Consider the following 23,168-nt stretch of genomic DNA (forward strand, 5'->3'; position numbering starts at 1 on the left):
GTATACCTTGAATATATTTTATTTGTTTAGTGGTTAGGTGTTCAAATAAATAAAAATAGGTAAAAATGAAAATCTGCATTCAAAAACCTCATGCCCAAACACACAAAGAACTCTATATCCTGCTACAGTGATGTGTGCTCATCCATGTTCTCCGCTGTTCCATTTAAAATAACCAGGACATGGTCATAGCCTAGACATCCATCGCCTTCTGAATGGGTGCTGAAAATGTGGCACCTATGTGCCATGGAATTTTATTCACCTGTAAAGAAAAATAAAATTTTCAGATACGTAAATGGAACTGGAAAAAGTTATACTCAGTGAGGTAACCCAGACCCGGAAAGACAAACACCACATGCTCTCACTCATATGGATCATTAGAATTTGTTCACCTAGGAGCACCTGTGGAGGCCAGGAAACAAGAAAGGGCCACAGGGAATGGAGAAACAGTTCTTTTATTACCTATTTTTTTAAGTTTTTTTTATTTATTCACTTTATAACTCAATATCAGCCCTTCCCCTCCTCCCAGTAACCCCTCACACACACACCCATCCCACCTTCCCCTACTCTTTTGAAAAGGGGAAGCCCTCCTCTGGGTGTCACCCCCCCACTAACACACACACACACACACACACACACACACACACACACACACACACACACGTCGGGTGGGACTAGGAGCATCCTCTCCCATTGAGGCCATACAAAGCTGTCCATTTAGAGGTGCAGGGCCCACAGACAGGCAGGCAGGCAGCAGGCTCAAGGACAACGCCTGCTCCAGGTATTGGTGAATCCTCTGAAGACCAAGCCGCTCATCTGCTACACATATTCAGGGGACCTAGGGACAGCCCGTGCTGGCTCATTGGTGGTGGGTGATTCGATCTCTGGGAGCCCCCAAAGATCCAGGCTAGTTGACTCTGTTGGTCTTTTGAGGAGTCCCTGAATTCTTCGGTCCCTCATTCCTTCCATAAAAATGTTCAGGTGCAAGTCTCTGCATCTCTTTCCATTGACTGCTGGGCGGAGCTTCTCAGAGGACAGTTCTGCTGACTTCCTGTCTGCAAGCATAACAGGGCATCATCAATAATGTTAGGGATTGGTTCTTGTCCATGGGATAGGTCGCAATCTGGGCCAGTCGTTAGTTGGCCATTCCCTCAGTCTCTGCTCTTTGTCCCTGTACATCTTGTAGGCAGAACACCTCTTAGGTTGAGGGTTTTATGAGTGAGTGGGTTGCTGTCCTTATATCTCTACTGGGAGTCATGCCTGGTTATAGGAAGTAGCCACTTCAAGATACATATCCCCCACTACTAGGAGTCTCAACTAAGGGCACCCCCATAGAACCTCTGGGGCCTCTCACCATCCCAAATCTTTGGCACGTCCTAGAGATTGCCCCACCCCACTGATCTCCCTTCTCTCTCCCCTGCTCTCCCTACATATGATTCCCCCTACTTCCCTCTCCCATCTAGTTCCTTCCTTCCATTGACCTCTGATATCTATTTTGTTTCCCCTTCTGAGAAAAGATTCAACCATCCTCCCTTGGGCTCTCCTTGTTATTTGGCTTCTTTGGGTCTGTGGACTGTAGCACGGTTATCCTGTACTGTATGTCTAATATCCACTTATTAGTGAGTACAAACCATGGATGACCTTTGGGGTCTGTGTTACCTCACTCAGGATGATATTTTCTAGTTCTATCCATTTGCCTGAGAAATTCATGATGTCCTTGTTTTGTTGTAAGATTTATGTATTTACTTTATGTATATGAATACTTGTCACTCAATTCAGACACACCTGAAGAGGGCGTCGGATCCCATAACAAGTGGTTGTGAGCCACCATGTGGTTGCTGAGAATTGAACTCGGGACCTCTGGAAGAGTAACCAGTGAAAGTGCTCTTAACCACTGAGCCATCTCTCAAGCTCCAATGTCTTTGTTTTTGGTGGCTGAGTAGTATTCCATTGTATATATATACCACATGTTCTATATCCATTCTTCAGTTAAAAGACATCTAGGTTGTTTCCAGGTTCTGGCTATTATGAATAAAGCTGCTATGAACATAGTTGAGCAAGTGTCCTTGTGGGATGGTGGAGCATCTTTTGGGTATACGCCCAGGAATGGTATAGCTGGGTCTTGAGGTAAAACTATCTCCACTCTTCTAAGAAACCACCAAACTGAATGCTTCACTCCTTCTTTAAAAGGGGAACAAGAATACCCTTAGCAGGGAAGAGAGAGGCAAAGATTAAAACAGAGACTGAAGGAACACCCATTCAGAGCCTGCCCCACATGTGGCCCATACATATACAGCCACCCAATTAGACAAGATGGATGAAGCAAAGAAGTGCAGACCAACAGGAGCCGGATGTAGATCTCTCCTGAGAGACACAGCCAGAATACAGCAAATACAGAGGCGAATGCCAGCAGCAAACCACTGAACTGAGAACAGGACCCCGTTGAAGGAATCAGAGAAAGAACTGGAAGAGCTTGAAGGGGCTTGAGACCCCATATGTACAACAATGCCAAGCAACCAGAGCTTCCAGGGACTAAGCCACTACCTAAAGACTATACATGGACTGACCCTGGACTCTGACCTCATAGGTAGCAATGAATATCCTAGTAAGAGCACCAGTGGAAGGGAAGCCCTGGGTCCTGCTAAGACTGAACCCCCAGTGAACTAGACTGTCGGGGGGGGCGGCAATGGGGGAGGGTGGGGAGGGGAACACCCATAAGGAAGGGGGAGGGAAGGGATGTTTGCCCGAAACCGGAAAGGGAATAACACTGAAATGTATATAAGAAATACTCAAGTTAATTAAAAAAAAAAAAAAAAAAAAAAAAGAAAGAAAAGAAAAGAAACCACCAAACTGATTTCCAGAGTGGTTGTACAAGTTTGCACTCCCACCAGCAGTGGAGGAGTGTTCCCCTTACTCCACAACCTCACCAGTATGTGCTGTCCTTGGAGTTTTTGATCTTAGCCATTCCGAAGGGTATAAAGTGGAATCTTAGAGTCTTTTTATTTGCATTTCCCTGATGACTCAGGATGTTAAACATTTCTAAAAAAAAAAAAAAAGAAATTGTTTAATCTCTTGATTTGATCTTTAATTTGTGTTTTTAACATGATAATGGCAGTTCAGACACAGGTGGATTGGGGGAGAATACAAAAAGGAGGGAAGAATTGGATCACTAATGCAAAACTGTTATTTCTTTAGGTTCTTCTTGACCATTAGAGAATTCTCTGTTTAGCTCTGTAACCAAGACAGCCTGGTTCCTGGCTGAGGAGGGTTGAACCCCAGAGACCCTAAGGGGCTGTAGGTGTTTCACCTGACTCCCAGGAAACCAGGCTGGTTACTAGCCCACAGCCCTCCATAGATGTGTGACCATCAGTCATGTAAGGGCAATGCTCCAAGCCCCTTCACAGGTAGAGAATTTGACCACATGACCTGTAGGTTCAAGACAGATCTCCATTATAATAAGGTACCTAAAGGCCTGGAGACTTAGCCAATGAAATTCCCTTTCCAGACACTCTTCCAGGCAAAAGGTATTTAATCTCAGGCCCACTCTGAGAAATGGGGTACGGTTTTACTCATCCACCTTCTGCCAAGTAAATAAATTCCTTGAAACCATGGCCTGCCTCTTTTTATTGGGATCCACCATGGGGAGCCACAGAGAAGGCCTTGCCTACAGAGTCTAATTTCCCAAAGAAGGCCTTCCTGCACTCCAGCCAAGGACTACTTCCCACCTGATCAGCCAGAGCTCCCGTGTGGGGCGGTGGACGGTGAAAGGTACCTTGATTCCTGGTCAAGATAGGTCAAATCCCTGGGAGACCCTAAAAAGGACAGCAGGTGCATTCCCAGTATCCCAGGATATCAGGGCCTCATGTAGCTGCGCCCCCCTCCCAAAGACCCCTGTAGAGAGGTTTAAGACAGACCAGTCACGTAGGGCAATGCCTCAAGCCCCTCCTCCACAGGTGAGGAAGTGACCACAGGTTACATAGGCCCAATACAGATCAGTCACAGAGGACAACACCCCAAGCCCCTCCTCCACAGGTGAGGATGTGACCTCAGGTTACTTAGGCCCAAGACAGATCAGTTGTAGAAACAGGACCATGCCCCGGAATAAATACATAAGGCCTTCCCAAGCTCTCAGGCCAAACCAATAGGAAGTACCTGCTCTCAGACACTGACCCATCCAAAAAATTGTATTTAAGTAGCTTGTACAGAATTAAAGGTGCGCAGGAATTATTCCATCATCTGAGAGCTTCTGTCATAAGAACCGTAACACTGCCACTTGGGGAAGAGATCTGCTCTCCCAAAATCATTGCAGCCAGAAGCTCCCCTGCACCCCTTACTGGCTAGTCAGTCTCCTGCTGTCAACCTGGCAGAGCAACCCAAGCAGCAACGGTACAAAGAAGGACCAGCAGGGAGGGGGGCAAAAGTTGTTCCTCTTCCCTGCCTGAATTCTCTCTCCCCTCGCCTCAACCCATACACCTAGCTGAGCAAGAGATCTTTCCATCTCCTGAGATCTTCCTCAATTTCTTTCTTCAGATACCTAAAGTCCTTATCATACAGATCTTTCACTTGCTTGGTTAGAGTCACACCAAGGTATTTTATGTTATCTGTGGCTATTGTGAAAGGTGCTGCTTCCCTAACTTCTTTCTCAGTCTGTTTATCGCTTGTGTAGAGGAAGGCTACTGAGTTTCTTTGAGTTACGCAGCCACTTTACTGAAGATGTTTTTCACTTGTAGGAGTTCTCTTGTAAATTTCTGAGGTCATTTATATACACTATCATATCATCTACGAATAGCAATGCTTTGACTTCTTCCTTTCCAATTTGTATCCCCTTGATCTCCTTTAGTTGTCTTATTGTTCTAGCTAGAACTTAAGTACTATATTGAATAGATAGGGAGAGAATGGGCAGCCTTGTCTTGGCCCTGATATTAGTTAAATGCTTTAAGTTTCTCTTCATTTAATTTGATGTTGGCTATTGGCTTGCTGTATGTTGCCTTTATCGTGTTTAGCTATGCACCTGGTATCCCTCCTCTCTCCAAGACTTTTATCATGAATGGGGGTTGGATTTTGTCAAATGCTTTGTCAGCATCTGGTGAGATGACCATGACCATGTGGTTTTCTTCTTTCGGTTTATTTTTACAGTGGATTATGTTGATAGATTTCCATATATTGAACCACCGCTGCAACCCTGGGATAAAGCCTACTTGAGTGTGGTGGATAATGTCTTTGATGTGTTCTTGAATTTAGTTTGCAAATATTTTATTGAGTAGTTTTACATCGATGGTCATATGGAAAAGTGGTCTGAAATTTTCTTTCTTTGTTGAGTCTTTGTGTGGTTTAGGTATCAGGGTGACTGTGGCCTCATAGGATGAGTTTGTGTTCCTTCTCTTTCTATTTTGTGGAATAGTTTGAGGAGTTTGGCATTAGTTCTTCTTTGAAAGTCTGATAGAATTCTGAGCTAACCAGACTTTGTTTTGTTGTTGTTGTTGTTGTTGTTGTTGTTTTGGTTTGGTTTGGTTTTTGGTTTTTGGGGGGTTTTTTGTTTTGTTTTGGTTTGGTTTGGTTGGTTTGGTTTGGTTTGGTTTGGTTTGGTTTTTTTGGTTGGGAGACTTTCATGACTGCATCTATTTCCTTAGGGGTAAGCATTAAGTGCCTATGAACTGAAGTTCAAGGTTGGTAGAGTATAGTGGTAGATTGGCTATGCCGCTTTGGCTCCCAGCAGGTTACACAAGAGCGCCACCCAGGGGTTATCTGGATTCACAAATGAAAGACACCCACGAGTGTATACAGACACACACACACACACACACACACACACACACACACACACACACACACCAGTTGATTTTAAAGTGCCTTGGCTAGCTCAAAGGCTGGGCAGTTCTAGTGATCCTCACAGCTAACACACATTTCTTTCCTTAGTCCTGGCTCCCAAGACACTTCTGGGCAGCCCTCCTGGGGACTGCATTCCTTTTCACATACATTTGGGATAATTTTCCTTCTGCAGCTCTAAATCTGATCCACCTCCCTCCAAATCTCCTCTTCCTTTTTCCCAATTTCTAGCCCAAGTTGTAGCCCCCCACTTCTCTGCCCAGCCATTGGCCATTGACTCTTTATTGATCGATCGAAAACCAATTGGGAACAAGAACATTCAGCATTTGGACACTCAGGCTCCAGATTGTTTCAAAGAATTAGAACCAATCCCCAACAGTAGAGTGACATGATATATCGTACTGTCAGTTCACTGGCCCAGAAGCAAAACACCCAAAGCTTCTCACATGAGACTAACGACAGGCAACAAGTACAAAAGCATCAAAGAACTTCAGGAGTTAAGCAAGAACAAGGTTTGTTTGTTCAACATTTCTTGAGCCCTTAAAGGAACAAATGCTTGTGCTCCCCTCAAGTGGCTTCCTCAAAAGGGCTCTAACTTCACTCCTGAGAAGACCTGGGTTGTTACTGCTGGATTTACATTGTTCTGGTGAGGAAACTTTGAAAGTAAGTTATGGTTGAATTTAATTTGGACTTTTTATCCTTCCCCCCTCTCATTTTCTCCATCCCATATACCTCTCCTGGCTGGTTTCCAAATTGATGGTCCTTTTTTTTTTTTTTACTCGTTGTTGTTACATATGTGTGTGTATGTGTGTGTGTGTTGGTATGTGCGTGCCTACAAAGTGCAACCTGCTCGGTCTCTATAATATTACTTCATGCATATTTTAAGGGATGAACATTTGCTATTGGATAACCAATTGGGTTTTCCTGAAAGACTATTTCTCCTGCCCCCAGCCTTCCTTTGCTGCCTGTAGTTTTTTTTGTCTAAGGTTGAGGTCTCCTGCGCTCCCTCAGCCCACACCTCCCCATCCACGTTAGCATTTCTATTGTTGTCCCCGTTTGGCTCATGTTCAGGGAGCCATGTTGCTGAGACATTATGAGTATAGTTTCTGACATTCCTGGAAAACACAGTCGCATAGCAAATCTCCTGTTCCTCTGGGTCTTACGGTCCTTTGCCCTCTCGTCTGCAGTGATCCCTAAGCCTTAGGTGCAGGAGTGTACATGTATCAGTGGGCTCTGACCTCTCCAGCTCTGCATTTTGATTGCTTGTAGAAGTACAGCAGCCTCTCTGTCTGTTGCAAAGAGACGTTTCTTGATGAGCAATGAGAACTGTGCTTTTCTTGTGGCTGGGAGCACAGATATTTGGACTGGAGTTTAGGATTGTGCTAATTTAGTAAAGTGGTAGATTCTCCTGCAAGGTCCATGGCTTCAGGTCACTGGCTAGGTTTCCAGACGTTGAGTGGATCTTATACAAAATAAGGAGGGAGGATGGTAAAATAACACTAGGGCTGTCTACAGAAGCCACAATGAGTCATACTATCAACTATCTTCCTAAACTGCCGATCATACACGTCCCATTCAGGTCATGGGGTGACAGAAGGGGTTGTGAGACACTAGTATCCTGCTATTATTATTTTTTTTTTGCTTTCTATTCATGATGTTTTGCCCCAACAACTATAACCACAATGCACAGCTCACCACTGAACATATATATAATATTATATATATACATATATATATATATTCATTTCCTATATGTACATGTTTTAGAAGCTCTTACAGTAGTAGGCTTCTCTATAGGACCTTTAGTTAAGCTGCCCCCCCATATTCCTTACTTTACCTTGCTCTCTTTTCCTGCTCCCCATTCAATCCTCTTATCTTAGTTTCTCCTGAATGAGGCTATACAGTTCCCCGTTCACTGAAAATAGACTCCTTTCTCGCATAATATATCCCAATTACAGTTTTCTCTCCCTCTACTCATCCCAATTCATCCCCAACCCTCTCCCATCCAGATCCATTCCCTTTCTGTCTCTCATTATAAAAGAACAGGCTCTTCTGAGAGATACTGAAATATAACAAAATAAAATGTGATAAGATAAAACAAAAGTGATCACATTGAAGTTGGACAGGACAAACCAACTGAAGAAGAGCCCAAGAGAAGGCCCAAGACTTAGAGACCCACTTATTCTCACACTCAGGGATCCCATAAAAGCACTCATCTGGAAGCCACAATATATACTCAGAGAACCTGAACGTGGTATAGAGGCACACAGGTTCTGTGCATGCCGCTTCAGTCTTTGTGAAGTCAAACGAGCTTTGCTCATGTGGGTTTAAGGGGCCTTATTTGTTTTTGGGGTTTTTTTTTGTTTGGGGGTTTTTTTGTTGTTGTTTTTTGAGGTTTTTTTTTTTTTTGGTTTTTTGTTTGTTTTTTTTTTTGGTGTCTTCCATGGCGTCTGGTTCTTACAATCCTTCTGCCCCTTCTTATGTGAGAGTTCCCTGTGCCCTGAAGGAGGGATTTAATGAAGATAACTCACTAAGGTGCTGAATGTTCCAAGGTCTCTCTCTCTCTCACTTCCTGCATAATGTCTGACTGTGGGTCTATGATTTTTTTTAAGCTGGCTAAAATAAGGCGTGGTCCACACCTGCTGAGGAAAGTGACTATTCAAATAACTTTCTAGTCACTTCCTTGGCCAGCAGAGGCCAGGTCTGCTTTGTCCTTCTGAAGGGGGTGGGGCAGAGTCATCCTGTTGCAATTGCACTGGAGTACAGAGGCTCCAGGGCTTCTCACAGACATGTCACTGTATAGTCAGGTAACCATGCCACCAGTGAGGGGAAGTAAGGGCCAGTCTTCTTTCTCCTCCCTTCCCATCTGCTTTTCCAACCACAAATACCTGCTTTCCTGGCAAACGACAGGTTCCCCTATAATAGAGGAATAGTAATAACTAGGGCCTATGCCTAGCTTCTTTGTACCCCACATTGTCCTAAACTAGGAGATGAGCAAAATACAGTCCCAGTCCCCAAGCAGCTCATAACATGATGGGAGAAATGACGACAGAGCAGATCCTGTTGGGACAGAATGGCAATGTGACCGTAAGTCTGATCAACGGTGGTGGGGTATCAGCAAAGGAGAGGCAAAGGGAGTCACAGCATCTGGGAAGGAGTTTGCACAAGATCTAGAGGTACAGAAGAAAGACAGGAGAAACCCAGAAGGGAAGGAAATATACCAAGAATGTGTGGAAATAAGATACAAACTTTCAGAAAAGGGCTCACTTAGACTGTGGCATGACCAATGATTAGCATATAGTCATCCCATCAACATGATTAGGGTATTACTAAAGGATTTTGGAGATTTAATTGACTATACATTGTCTCATTATCTAGGTGAGCCCCAGCCAATCAACTGGAAGCCAGGAAGAACAGAACTGAAAAAAATAACCAAGAAGTAGTAATACAATTTATTAAAAACAAACTAATATCACCCATCATTTCACTGTAAATTAAGGAGGGTGTGTTGACCACCCACCTTCTAGACCTGAGCAGCTGTCTTTCCTGCTCTCCTTGGCAACGCTGTTGCTTATTTCTGAGCACAGTGGGATAGACTTCCTCACCTTCCAGCGATTACTTTCCTAACGGTTCCTTTTCTACCTTTCCCCAAAAAGGACAGTTTGACTATCGCTGAAGAGGCTCCCAATCTTTTCCCTAAGACTCCCAGTCTTGACCAACTCCTTAAGCATCTCCGGACAAGACAAACTGCTTTCCCATCACCAGCCCGCCCTCTGCAAGCCTGCCATTCAAGTTCCTGACAGTCCCACGGGCGCAGATTACAAGTCGCCTACTCGGGCCACTATTTTCTAAGGCTGATTTCCAGTACCACCAACCAGATTGTCCCCAGTTTGTGCCCCTCCCCAGTACCTTACCCAAAAGGAGAAGATTTTGCTCATCTTGTGAAGATGAAGAAAAGCAAGTTTCCGTGGTCCAGGTCCACCGCTGGCATCAGCTACACGTGGTCTCTCTTGTGGGCTTCAGACTCCCTGCTCTAAGTTAACTATTGCATACACTGTGCTGCAACTGAACGAGGACAGAGGTAGTTCTCAGCCCTTGAGCTGGCAATGAGGGACACAGACGCAGGCGGGAACCATAAAGGTGGAAGTAATAAGGGATTAACTGACTAATGAAAGCATAAGTGAATGAGGACTAAAAGCTAGGTAGAGATGGAGCACAAGAACAAGGGCCCTGCCTAGCAGAGATGAGATTACTGTCCCACCAGCGCCACAGGACAGAAGGATGAGTTGGAAGGTGGGGTACCCCACCACCACCACCACCCCTGCGTCCCGGACTGGCCAGGGGCGGAGCCAGAGCCAGAAGGCCGGGCCGGTCTCTGGGCGGGGCCAGACCCAAAACCTAGGCTGGCCCGCTGCTGGCCACTGTGGCAGGGAGCTGCCTTGAGTGACAGAGTCAAGAATCTGGTGGGCTGCCACCTGAGCTTCGCGGGCTCCTGCGCCCACGCCAGCAGCGCTCACTTCCCAGAGCCATGCCTTCCTACACTGTCACAGTAGCCACCGGTAGCCAGTGGTTCGCGGGCACCGACGACTACATTTACCTCAGCCTCATTGGCTCTGCAGGCTGCAGTGAGAAGCATCTTCTTGACAAAGCTTTCTACAATGACTTCGAGCGCGGCGCGGTGAGAAGGCGCGCTTGGGACCCAGGGCTGACTGCAAAGAGCGGGTGGTGGGGAAGGGCAGGCAGGAGCGCGGGGGCGGGGCGGGTTGGGGGGGACTGTCTTGTCCCATCGCGCCCGAAAGGCTATGTGAGCGCACCTGGGAACCTGATGCAGAGTCGCCAGAATCGCCAGAATCGGTGCATGTCAGGGCAAGTGATAGTTGAGTAGTGAGGCACCCTAGGCTTCCTGATGGCCCGGATCCATTAAGGGGCAAAGGACTCCTAATTTGGGGTCTGCTTGCGTCTGGCTTCTTAAGTGAGAGAAGGAACAAACTTTCACCAATGGGACCCAGAATATGTGAGAGGACCCTTCACTCGGGAGTTCTGAGGTCCCAGCGCTCCAGAGTTCGGTTCTACTGCAAAGCGTAGAAGGCCCTGTTCCACAGCTATCCATTTGTGTAGACAGTGGTCCAGGGTAAGTCAGAGATCCAGGGTGGGGAGTCAAGTTGGGCTTAATCACTCTTCTGTCCCTACTGTGAACCTCCGTTTACCAAGCTGAAAATAGGGTTAGGTCCAATCTTATCCATGAGTCATGGGGGAGTCCAGTCCCATTTGGTGGCTAGGAATGAATCTAGGAGTTGCCCCCACACCTAGGAATGAGTATCCTACATTTCCTGCACCCAGCTAGGTGGAGGAATTTCAAGGAGGAAAGGTCTGGCAGAGCAGCCCTTGGAAAGACTGTCAGCAGGGTGCATGCAAGGAGACACTTCTCTCTGAGTATTAACTTCTGAAGGAAAAAAGGAAGAAAGATTTCCTTTCTTTCCTCCTAATGCAGACTTTGGAGTCTGGCAGTCAGAGATTTTTGCATCGACAGCCCCACCCAGGCACTGTGGGGGGCATTCAGCTTGGATGCTACTACTGGTGTGTAAATTCTAGCCCCATGGCTTTCTCTGACTACAAACAGGTCATGGTTTACAGTGACCCACTAAGTGCCTAGGACATCAAACTTGATCAGTAAGTGAGTCTGTAATAGACTGTAGACTGCCGACACTGGGGGGTGGGGAGGAGGTCCTCTTCCTTCTACTACTTCCAGATCCTAAACTACGTTTAGGTTTTAAACCTATCTTTTTTTATTTCAAGATTTATTTATTTATATATGTATATCAGTAAGTTGCTGTCTTCAGACACACCAGAAGAGGGCATCGGATCCCATTACAGATGGCTGTGAGCCACCATGTGGTTGCTGGAAATTGAACTCAGGACCTCTGGAAGAGCAGCCAGCAATCTTAACTGCTGAGCCATCTCTCCAGCCCTTAAAAATACCGATCTTAGATTTTACCAGGTTTGCTATTGAGTCAACCCACATGAAATTGCTTATACTTAACCATTTGTGATAAGCACAATGACAATGTCATATGCTTCCTGGGGAAAGTTCACTTCAGATCTGTTCGGCCTAAACAAAGGAAATGATAGTTAAGCCTTTTTTCTGGGTCCCAAACTCTAAGCAGGATGCTTGCTTGATTCCTATGCTGGGACCTGGTACTTAGCCGTGATTAACAAACTTGTAGTCAGACTTGAATGCCTTCAGGCAGAGTTGAGTGTTGAGCTCTTGCTTGGCTTTACCAGTGAGAGAGCTGGCCCAGAAAGACTAAGTGTGGCATCCATTTGGGAGGCTGACACCTATGCAGCCTCCGAAGCCCTTGTGTTTGTTTTCATTATTTTGGGGCGCCCCAGTATATAGGGGGAAGGAGAGAAGGCAGACTGCTTCCTCTTTATAAATGGACTGCAGGGATCTTCTCCACATACATAGCTATCAGTGGGCTGGGGCTGTGTGCAGCACAGGACACCTCCTGTGTCCTTTCCTCCAGGAGGAGAATGGCGAGCAGCGTGGCCATCATAAGAGACTGGACAGGAGGTAAGAGGGCTGTGCTGTTCATCATTTGCCTTTCTATCCTGTCTGCCAATCTGAAAAGCCATTCAGGTGACAGTAATTAAACACCTTAGCAAGAACCCCAGAGGCAAATTTCAGGAGAGATTTGCATACGTATCTCCACTGTGGGGAGGGAACCGCAGCGCTGGTGGAACTGCTGTCCTATGGCTGGACGCAAAAACAGCCTTTAAAAAAAAAGAGAAAAAGAAAGCCTTTGAGAAAGTTCCTGTTGATGCAAAGTTACTACATACTTGGTCTTGCACAGTCCAGAGCTACTTCCTCATTCTGTGGCCAGTGTATCTTTAAAGTCCAGATGTCCCTTTTGGGTAAAGGTAGACAAGAAACCTTAAGGGAACCGGTAGCCGAGAAGATAAGGCTATCCCACTGTTCTTAGAAAAGTGCCACAGTGTTTCCGTGAATAACAGCCACTGTGAAGGCTAGACAGTCACTCCCAGCACCCCTTTCTAATGTACAACTGAGTAATGGTCAGTGCTAACCTGTTTTAATAAATTCCACTATTGCCCATCCCCCATTATCCCCACAAGAGTTCTGCATAGGGATTCAGGTTAGGAACCTTTGCAGATGGAATTCTCCTGAGTATCAGGCATTCAGTGGTCCCTGTTGTTTGCTGAGGAGAGCCCAGACAGAACCTAGAATGACCTTGTTTCATAAGCCAGTCCTCCATGGGACAGTCCTAACAAATCTTGAACATTTGAGGGCATCTTACTTGGCTAATTGATCTGTCCAACACTACTTTGTAAAGCTGAGGGTAGGGTGTGCTGTTGAGTTCATGGTTCTTGAACATATTCAGTACATGTAAATTCATCTTACAGATAATATATCTTACAGTTAAATATATCTAACACATATTCTTATATTTATGGAGAGTAGATTCTGTAGTACCTCTTCATGAGGAAGAGAATATTTTTGGGGTTTTTTTGGGGGGGGGTTGTTTTTGTTTTTGGTTTTTTTTTTTGGTTTTTTTTTGGTGGTTTTTTGTTTTTTTTTGTTTTTTTGTCTTTTGTTTTTTTTTATTAACTTGAGTATTTCTTATTTACATTTCGAATGTTATTCTCTTTCCTGGTTTCCAGGGAAACATCCCCCTAAACCCTCCCTCTCCCTCTCCATATGGGTGTTCCCCTCCCCATCCTCCCCCCATTACCGCCCTCCCCCCAACAATTACATTCACTCAGGGTTCAGTCTTGGCAGGACCAAGGGCTTATGAGGAAGAGAATATTGATGGAGAACAAATATTTCTTCATTAACCTTCATATACTAGTTCTCTCTCAATGTCCATCTCCCCTGCATCTGCCCTTCATCCTCTTCTTCACCTTCCTTTATCCTCCCAATGGTCAATTTCTCTCCCCCTGCTCACCTTCCAACTCTCCTTCCTTTACTACTCTAATGTCCTTTACCTCTCTCCTTCCGCTTCCCCTAACTGCAACTTCTGTCCCCTCTCAGCCCCAACAGTGCAACCTCATTTTCCCGCTCTGTCCCCACATCCTCTTGACTACTGCTCCCAATGCTCTCATTCTCTGCGACTTTTGGTCTTCTTATTGCTGCCCTCTGGGCTCCCATTCCCCCTGCCCTTGTCTCTCCTTTGCCCTCCCCTCCCCCCTCCCCCCACACTCTGCAGCCTCCTCCTCCTCCACCAGTGTCTCATACCCCATCCAAGATGGACAGCCCAGGTAGCCATGCCCTCACTGCAGGAGAGATCCATTTTCTCTCCCACGCATCCACAGAAGGGTGACAGAACTAAAGGTGGACGGTGAGCTAGAGAAATGCAGAGATGGAGGCACAAGCCATGGACCTCTGTTTATAGAACAGCGATAGAAAGCTCAGAGGCTGATCGCAACACTGCTGAGATATTCATGTACCACATAATGATACTTATGTCAAAGCAGGTTACATATATGATGGTGGCATGTATGCTATAAGGTTATAACAGCTGAAATTTCATTTTAAATTTCATTTAACAGCTAAATTCAGCATGTTTACATACATACTTATTATTATATATTACCTAATGTATTCAATACAGCAATATTCAGTACATATATATTTCTTAGGAGTAATAGGTTATACCATGTAGGCTGGGTGTATAGTAGGATATATCTATGCTTTATATGTAATATATACATATATATGTAATTATTTATATATATGTATATATTACATATAAAATGTTACATATTACATATATATGTATATATTACATATAAAATGTTACATATTACATATATATGTATATATTACATATAAAATGACAGAATTACATATAAAATGACTTACCATACACTTCATTTTCCAGAATGTAGCCCTATCACTGATGTATGACTGTATATGGAAACTTTAAAACCTAATATACAACAAAGTTTTTTTTTTTAAAAAAAAAAAAAGGGGGGGGTGAAATCAGTCTTCTGGCCCCTCCTGACTTGGGCTAGTGAACTACGTGCTTCTGTGTCTCTCCCCAGCTTTCTGACCAATGCATGACATCCCTGTCTTGGGAGCTGTGTTCCAGCTGTGTCCTCCTCTGTGTGAATTCCCTGATTTGAGAACATTGTTCTGCCAGCTCCCCATATCTGAAATCTCCTGCTCACTCCTCCCTGCTCTGAGGTGGTCAACCTCTCACTAACACATCCTGCTCGCCAGCCGAGTCTCAGACCCACCTGTGAAATGGAGCGACCGTCTTAACATTCACGTGCTCAGCATCCACTGAGCACCTGGACCACGCACCGTGTTAGCGCTCGCCATAAGGAACTCAGTAGGTCAAGGACTTAAATGCCATCCCAGCACACTCAACCATAAAACAAGATGGAAAATGTCAGCATATGTGGTGACTCCACATGCCCTCCTAAAGCCTTCTTGGGTGAGGCAACACGTCACCCTGTACTTTCCTGGAGGGAAGCCTCTCTCTGCTCTCTGTGATCTTGTTCTAGCTACACTCTGGAACTCAAGACCCACAAACAACATACTTTATCTCTAAGACTTCCTGGGTTCTAACTGAACCCCTCAACTCCTGTTTATCGCCTGTCACATTCAGGCCTGAGGCCAGGGTAGCAAGGTCTCTGGCCTAACCAAAGATAAGCCAGACTACAGGCCTGACCTCCATCTTCTATGAAAGATCCTATCGAAGAGCAGATTAAGTCCCTCTAAGATTGCATAGTGGTCTCATCCCAGTGCAGCTCTGAGGCCCTTAGCCAGACCTGTAAGGTCTCATTTTCTGCGACTATACTATAGGTGTGCTAAAGGGTCAGTCTCCCCACTCCCGGAAAAGCTACTCAGTTTCTTTCTTTCTGTCTGTCTTTCTTTTGGTTGCTATTTGCTTGTTTTGTTGATTGGTTGGTTTGGCTTGGTTTGGTTTGGTTTGGTTTGGATTTTTTGAGACAGGGTTTCTCTGTGTGGTCGTGGCTGTCGTAGAACTGCAGCTCTGTAGACAAGGCTACCCTCACACTCACAGAGATTTATCTGTCTCTGCCTCCCAAGTGCTGGGATTCAAGGCCTGCACCACCACCACCCAGCTACGCAGTAACTTTCTTACAGGTCGCCACTTGTAGCTGCATAGATGGCCTCAAAGTGCATGGCTTTCTCCTCATATCTTTCTTATTACTTTGGAGTGAGTGCCCTCTCTTCATTCACCCTAACCTTCCTGATGTCATCCCTTCCAACCCTCAAGAACATTCTCTCTAGCCTCTCAATGCCACAGAAAACCACTTCCCCTGAAGCAGCTGCTCTGGGGTTGGGTCCAGGCATTCTTGGTGGCTGCCCTTTGGTCCTGACCACAAGCTGACTTCCCTCTCCTTTGCATGCATGAAAAATTCCTCCCACTGTCCCTTGTCCTTATAAGAGTTCCCCATCCACCAAGTCTAGGGCTTAAACACATAGGGTGTTCCTCTCACTCCACAGGCATAGGGAACTATGAATAAATTGCAGTGCAAAGGTTTGGCTGGGGCTGATTATAGACACTGCAGGGTTCCTCGCCTTATGAGCTCCCATGGAGTCTGAGAACGTACACCAGTCAGTTCTAACATATACACCCAGTGGAGTGTGCCCTTGGAGAGAGTAGCTACTCACGTATGCCACCGTTCTGATTTCTCAATGGTGCTGCGAGCAGGTTGCTATCTCTTCTTGAAAGCTGAAGAAACACAAGCTAGGGAGGTCCTCAGGCAGTCAAGTGCTCATCTTGCAAGTACAAGGACCCGAGTTTGATTCTTAGATCCCATATTTTTAAAAAGCCAGTCATCCTGAGGCTACTCTGTAATCCTAGCTCCTAGGAAAAGGAGACAGGTGGATCTCTGAGGTTTTCTGGGCAGTGAGCCTAGACTACTTAGTTCTAGGCCAGTAAGAGACACTGACTTGGTGTGGGAGTGGCAATGCCGGAGGAATGACATCCAAGGTTGCGCTCTCTCTCTCTCTCTCTCTCTCTCTTACACCTTACACACACACACACACACACACACACACACACACACACACACACACACACCAAAAAGCATAGGAGGAGGTCTAAGAGGAGGAAGAGAAGAACAGGGAGGAGAAGTGGAGGATGGGCAGGAGGAGGAAGGGAGGGAAGGGAGGCAAAGAATGGGAAGGATGAGGAGGGGGAAGAAGCAGAGGAAGAAGAAAAGGGGATGAAGACAGGGAGGGTAAAAAGGGAAAGGGTAGGAAGAGGGGGAGTATGAAGAGGAAGATGTGGGGAGGAGATTGAAGAAGGGAAGGAAGAAGAGGAGAAGGAAATAAAGCAATTTGATGAAGCCATATGACTGGCAAGTTTGCACCTACAGTGTGAACTCAGAGTGCCAAACCCCAGGTCATCTATCCCTCTGGCCCAATTCCCCTTCGTTGACCCCAACTCTTCTGGGCTCATGTGTGTGCAGACTCGTACATGCATCCTCATATGTACATGTGTGAGACTGAACAATATTCCATCACATTCACATGCACTATATTCTCTGTACTCATTCATATGAGTACTCACTCATATATCTTTAGTCAAGATTCTTTTTTTTTCTCCATCTTTATTAAATTGGGTATTTCTTATTTACATTTCAATTGTTATTCCCTTTCTCGGTTTCCAGGCCAACATCGCCCTAACCCCTCCCACTCCCCTTCTATATGGGTGTTCCCCTCCCCATCCTCCCCCCATTACCACCCTCCCCTCAACAATCCTGTTCACTGGGGGTTCAGTCTTGGCAGGATCATGGGCTTCCCCTTCCACTGGTGCCCTTACTAGGCTATTCATTGTTTAGCCAAAATTCTTAAGGAATCTCTTTGGTAATTTAGGTAGCCTCACCCCCTGTAAGAACCTGGACCCTGACTTTACACAGATGGGCTCTAGCGACACAGTAATATCTTCAGCCACAAAACTGATTACATAGAAATAGAGACAAGAGTCACAGTAAGTAATGTCCAGGAAGGAGCTGGAGGTGGGGTTGAGATTAGGCACCAAAATAAAGTTAGGTAGGAGACATGTTTTAGTTTTTCATGGCACAGTACAGTGGCAATAACTCATAATTTTTTTATATCTCAAAGTAGTATATCTCAAATTTACTGTTTCTAAGATGAGTATTTGAGGTAACAGAAATATCAATTACCCTGGTTTGCCAATATTTCCTCTATACTTGTACTGAGAAGTCATACTATACTCCACAAACTTATGATTAGCATCAGCCATAAAAATTAATTATATAAAAAGCAACACTCCCTCATCCCATTTCAGATAAGGCAAGCTTGAGAATTAAACTAGCATAAGTCAAAAATAATAGGAGAAAAGGAGACCAACGTGCCTAATGAGGTAATGTGTGTCATATGTTACTTAAGACCAAATGAGGACTCCCAAAGGCAGTGGGAGTCCACTGCTTGCACACTGAATTGTATGGAAAACATCAGAGGAGTGACTGGATGCTTGAGGTGGCCAACCAGGTCTAATTGTACAGGTTTCTTCAAGAAGGCAAACATTAGAATGACCTTGAACTGCCACTTTATATCACTGAACTCAAATATTTGCTGTGCTAGAGCAGCACATTTAGGAAGAAATGCTCTCAGCAGAGTCAGAATTCTGGCCTGGGAGACAGCAGTTGATTGTCCCGTTCTCCTGCCCAGGTGGACTCCTATGACGTCACTGTGGATGAAGAACTGGGTGAGATCTACCTAGTCAAAATCGAGAAGCGCAAATACTGGCTCCATGATGACTGGTACTTGAAATACATCACACTGAAGACACCCCACGGGGACTACATAGAGTTCCCTTGTTACCGTTGGATCACAGGCGAGGGCGAGATTGTCCTGAGGGATGGATGTGGTAAGCTGCTTGGACCCCCTGCCACTCACAGGCTTCCTGGAAACCAGAAAGTCTCCCCTTCTCAGAGAGCTGTATTTCTGGGCATTAGGGTTCCATCTTGGATGGAGCACATCTCTGTATCCTGTTCCCTTATAGGAGATATGGTCTTCCACAGTTCTAACCAGCTCTAGAGCTGAGCTAATAGCCTAATGAGGACTCACACCAACTGTGGCTTCCCTCTGCACACTCTCTTGGAAAAGTGTGGAAAGAGACATTCTCCTCTCGCCACCAGTTAATGAGGGCCTCTTAACAGGCACCTGTGACAAGAGTCCTGCAAATGGGGAATGCTGCAGGTTAGCACATGGCCTCCGAAGCCAAATTCTCTGAATGTCCTAAGATGGGGGGAAGTGTTCAAGGTCAGAGGACCCCTCTTGAAGACCTGAACACTAAAGGATCAGACTAAGATTGCCAATGGAATGCTAGCTCCAAGGGCCAGAGGCAAGCTGGAGTTCACTATTCCCCAGTTTATTTGTTTGCCTTGAAACAAAGCCCAGTTTCACTGCATACCTCAGGCTGGCCTTGAACTTTCAGTTCTGCTGTTTTAGCCTCCCAAAATCCTGGGTATGCAGGGCTCAATTTGTTATTTCCATAAGATGACATTCTTTTTCAGCCCCCAGCCCCAGCCAACTGATACAGAGGGTCAGAGAAGGAAGATGATGTCAAAGGTCAGCTAAGGCTGCTTGCACTCTCCCCTCACCCCCCTCTGAGTGACACCCTTTGCACACTAGCTGCTTATATGCATGGGTCAAACTAAGCCTTGGCAAACTTCTATCTTTTAGTCCTGGCCCTGGAGTTTGCTTTCAGTCTCATGAGGAAGGATGAGCCTCTATCTGCCGACAGCCACTGCCGTGAGGATGGCTGCTGCTGCTTATGGCAGCTGAGCACCTCTCTGATAAGGATCCTCTGCCATGACTCATCTTCACAGTGAGGAGATGTAGACAAGATGAGATTGATAATTAAACCACCACCATTTTGATAGAAAACTGAGGAGAAGGAGGAAGAAGAAAAAAAGAGGGGGAATAGGAGGAAGAAAGGAGGAGGAGGGTTGGAGAAGGAGAGTTGGAGGAGGAGGAGGAGGAGGAGGAGGAGAGGAGGAGGAGGAGGAGGGAGGAGGAGGAGGAGGAGGAGGAAGGAAGAAGAAGAAGGATGAAGAAGAAGAAGAAGAAGAAGAAGAAGAAGAAGAAGAAGAAGAAGAAGAAGAAGAAGAAGAAGAAGAAGAAGAAGAAGAAGAAGAAGAAGAAAAGTTATTATTGTTCTTTTCCCTCTATAGTCCTTTGGCCGTCAGATCTCATCCCATTGTCCTTGATGTGGAACTTGACTTAAACCAAATTCTGGGAATTTTTCTGACCTGAATACTTGCATTTAGAAGGAGTTTTACAACCTCCTCCCCCAAGCTCTTTGGGAACCCCTTCCCACTCACCCACCTACACGCACGTTGTTCAAGTCATCCTGTGGTTAGAACAATGAAGGCTATGGACAGGGTGCTTCTCTTAACCCAGTGTTTAGAATCTTTCTTCTGTCTGCCCCACCCAAGATCTCAGTGGGTAAGCCTTTCCTGCCTACAGATTCTGTAACTTTGCATAGCAGTATGCACGATAATGCAGGCAGAGTAAGATGATTTGAGGAGGCATCAAGAGAGGAACTTTAGGAAGGCACTGAAGTATCCAGAGCCACCTCTGTGTATAGGGATAATAACTTGGCTAATCCTGATAAGCTGGGAGAGAGAAAGAGTTTAAGAACAATGTAGAAAGGCAACATTTTAAAGATAGCCTCCATCTTATGAGTCTGTGCAGAGCTGTGACCTCGATAGAGAAGTGGACATCCCTGGAGAGGAGGAAGAGCAGAGTGGAGAAGAAACCACAGCCCCACCCTCAGCCTACACACTCTCCCAGGACCTCCCCTCAGGCCTGTCTCCAGAGCTGAGTCTGATGGGAAGCCCACTGATGCAATCCATTCTTATCAGCTTTATCAACAAGATATAATGGAAGGGGGTCTTCAGGGACACAAATAATCTGGCTGACAAGTTCCATTAACCTCTGCTGGTAACCAACCATCTTAACTTTAAGCAGTCATTTAATTTGGCTAATGATCATGTAGGTCCAGAATCATGGAAGGAAAGGATCTGCCAAATACTTCATCTATGTCCTCTGTGCCATTAACCCATTGGACTGCAAGCTTCACCTTGAAGAGGTTCTTCTCCCCCATGGCTCAGCCTCCATGGCCTCCATCTCTGCATAGTGCTCCATTTTTTAAGGAGTTTCACAACATGATGGACTCAGGGTAGCTTCATTTCTTACATGGTAGCTCACTTCTAGGAGGAAGTATTCCAAGAAACAGAGAATAGAACCTGCCAGGCTCCAGGCCCATGCCTGGAACCAGTATAGTGTAACTCTACCACCTGTGAAGGACACCAAAATATCTGAATTTAAAGAATGCCAAAGGAGTGGTGACCATGATAAACCTATATGGCACAACAATCAATGCCTTGAACAATTCGACAAGAAGAAGGCCCACCCCACAAGTGACCCCATTTCCCACCACATCTGGGGGCCTACCCAGCTTCAGGGGAACCAGCTGAGGTGGAACACAAAGTTGAACAAAGACCAAAAGACTGATGATCTCTGGCCTTGAAACTCTGTCTCTTGAAACCCAGTACAGTTAGCACTCTCAATAACAAGATCAAAGCAGTATTTCATAGTCATTATAAGTTCAAAGCACCAGTTTTTACATGGCCTGGTCTTATCATAGTGCACATCTGTGGCTTCATCCTTGGACCTGAATGTTTTTCCTTGAACACGAATTTGTCCCAAGCCATTTCTCTTTTTAGTGTAATTATGGAAGCTCACTGTATTTCTTATTATGCAGCCTTTACTTGCTATTATGAGGAGTGGGTACATTCTATTCTTGATTCTAACTTTATTAGATTTTTTCCCAGCAAAACAACTAAAACCATCTCTTAGAACTTTCCTCTGAAAATTATTTGAATCAAATCACGAGTTCTATATAAAATGTAAAATCATTACTCCATTTAAACAGCATTAATTCATGAAAGTTCTTCATGTTGATTGGCAGGAAATTTGCCTAATAGGGTGCACTGATGCTCAGAGGTTGTTAGACTATATAATAGTGATAGGAGAGGCATATCACTAACAAGAAGCCATTCTGGAATGAAGTTTTCTGGGACCTCACCTCCCAGAGCTCACCCATAGCAGACCATGTAAAAAAACAGTGAGTTATCTCCAGGAAAGTCATTCTATAGGCTTAGCCCCTCCTAGATGACTTCTGACACACCATACAATGGCCTACATCTAGCATTTTACCCCTTCACTTAGGTTATCATAAAAGTGATACTATCGCTGTGGTCCCAGGATCTACAGCATATGCATGTGGAAATGGTTAATTCAGGGCTCATGCCAGCCCCTGGGGATGTGTTCTGCCACACTCAGTTCAGAAGCAACTGGATTTGTCATCCTACAGCCTGGGAAGTTCTGTCCATTGTTAGCCGGAGTCTCATAACTGGGGAGACTGAGCCAGTCTCTTGGGTCAACTTGTTGTGTTGAATTCCATGGAAATCTATTCATACCAAATGCAGGTAAATAAATGAAACTTCTTAGAGTCAAGGTGCCCAAGGAATATCTGGTTATCTAAGGCACTTAGCAAAGAAAATGTCAAATGTTCCCAACAGTGCCTAGCATAGTCAGTGACAATAGGCATTGCCACAGTTTAGACTCATCTCAACCTCAGGGCTATTGATCCTGCTCTACTGTCTTGATCTTCCCCTTTGGGAACACTTCAGTGATCTAGAGAGCTCTGGAGTTTTCCGAGAACTGAGGGAAATGGGTCTGCTATAAGGGAAAAGAGAACTGAGAGTTGGTGTCTGAGAACCATTCATAGCACCTTGAAACAATCACCCTGTGTTTGCTGGATTTACCTCAGATTAGAGTATAGCTGATTACAGTTTTATCTATGTTGAATGCTCTGAGAAAGGACCTTCAGTAACTTGCCAAAGCTCCAGAAATGAGAGATGACATGACAGGCCACGTGACAAAATGCTGTGACTCTCAGACTTACAGAGAGACAGAAAAACCCTGAGGTTATGGGTTACCCCCATAATGGATAACCAACAATAACCATTATTCTCAAATATTAGACACATAAGAGGACCAACCCTTTGCAGAATGCTTTACAATGTTCTCACACTAACATCCCCCATAAGATCCTGAGAAGTAGGTATTATAATCTACATTTTTATATGAGGCAGTCAAGGCAGCTTGTTCTGGGTCACGTGACTTTTAACCACATTGTCTAAGTCCATGCCTGCTATAACTTTCCTACACCCTAGGTGTAACCTAGGTGAGCACATTTGTTTTAGAGTAGAGCCTGTCTTCTGTGTAGATAGCACAAGGGACTGGACAGTGT

At 45.2% G+C, this 23,168-nt stretch overlaps 1 protein-coding gene across 1 annotated transcript in view; it reads left to right on the plus strand.

Annotated features, from left to right (window-relative positions):
• The first annotated feature begins 10,240 nt into the window (after positions 1-10,240).
• The window catches only part of Alox5 (arachidonate 5-lipoxygenase), a 49,185-nt gene continuing 36,257 nt past the window's right edge, over positions 10,241-23,168 (plus strand). The window contains exons 1-2 of the mRNA XM_032905854.1: positions 10,241-10,501; positions 18,512-18,710. Of these exons, the coding sequence (XP_032761745.1) occupies positions 10,352-10,501; positions 18,512-18,710 (349 nt within the window). The 5' untranslated portion in view covers positions 10,241-10,351. The remainder of the gene's footprint in view (positions 10,502-18,511; positions 18,711-23,168) is intronic.

Source organism: Rattus rattus, chromosome 6 (genome assembly GCF_011064425.1).
Source record: "Rattus rattus isolate New Zealand chromosome 6, Rrattus_CSIRO_v1, whole genome shotgun sequence".
In the NCBI taxonomy this organism is placed as follows: Eukaryota; Metazoa; Chordata; class Mammalia; order Rodentia; family Muridae; genus Rattus; species Rattus rattus.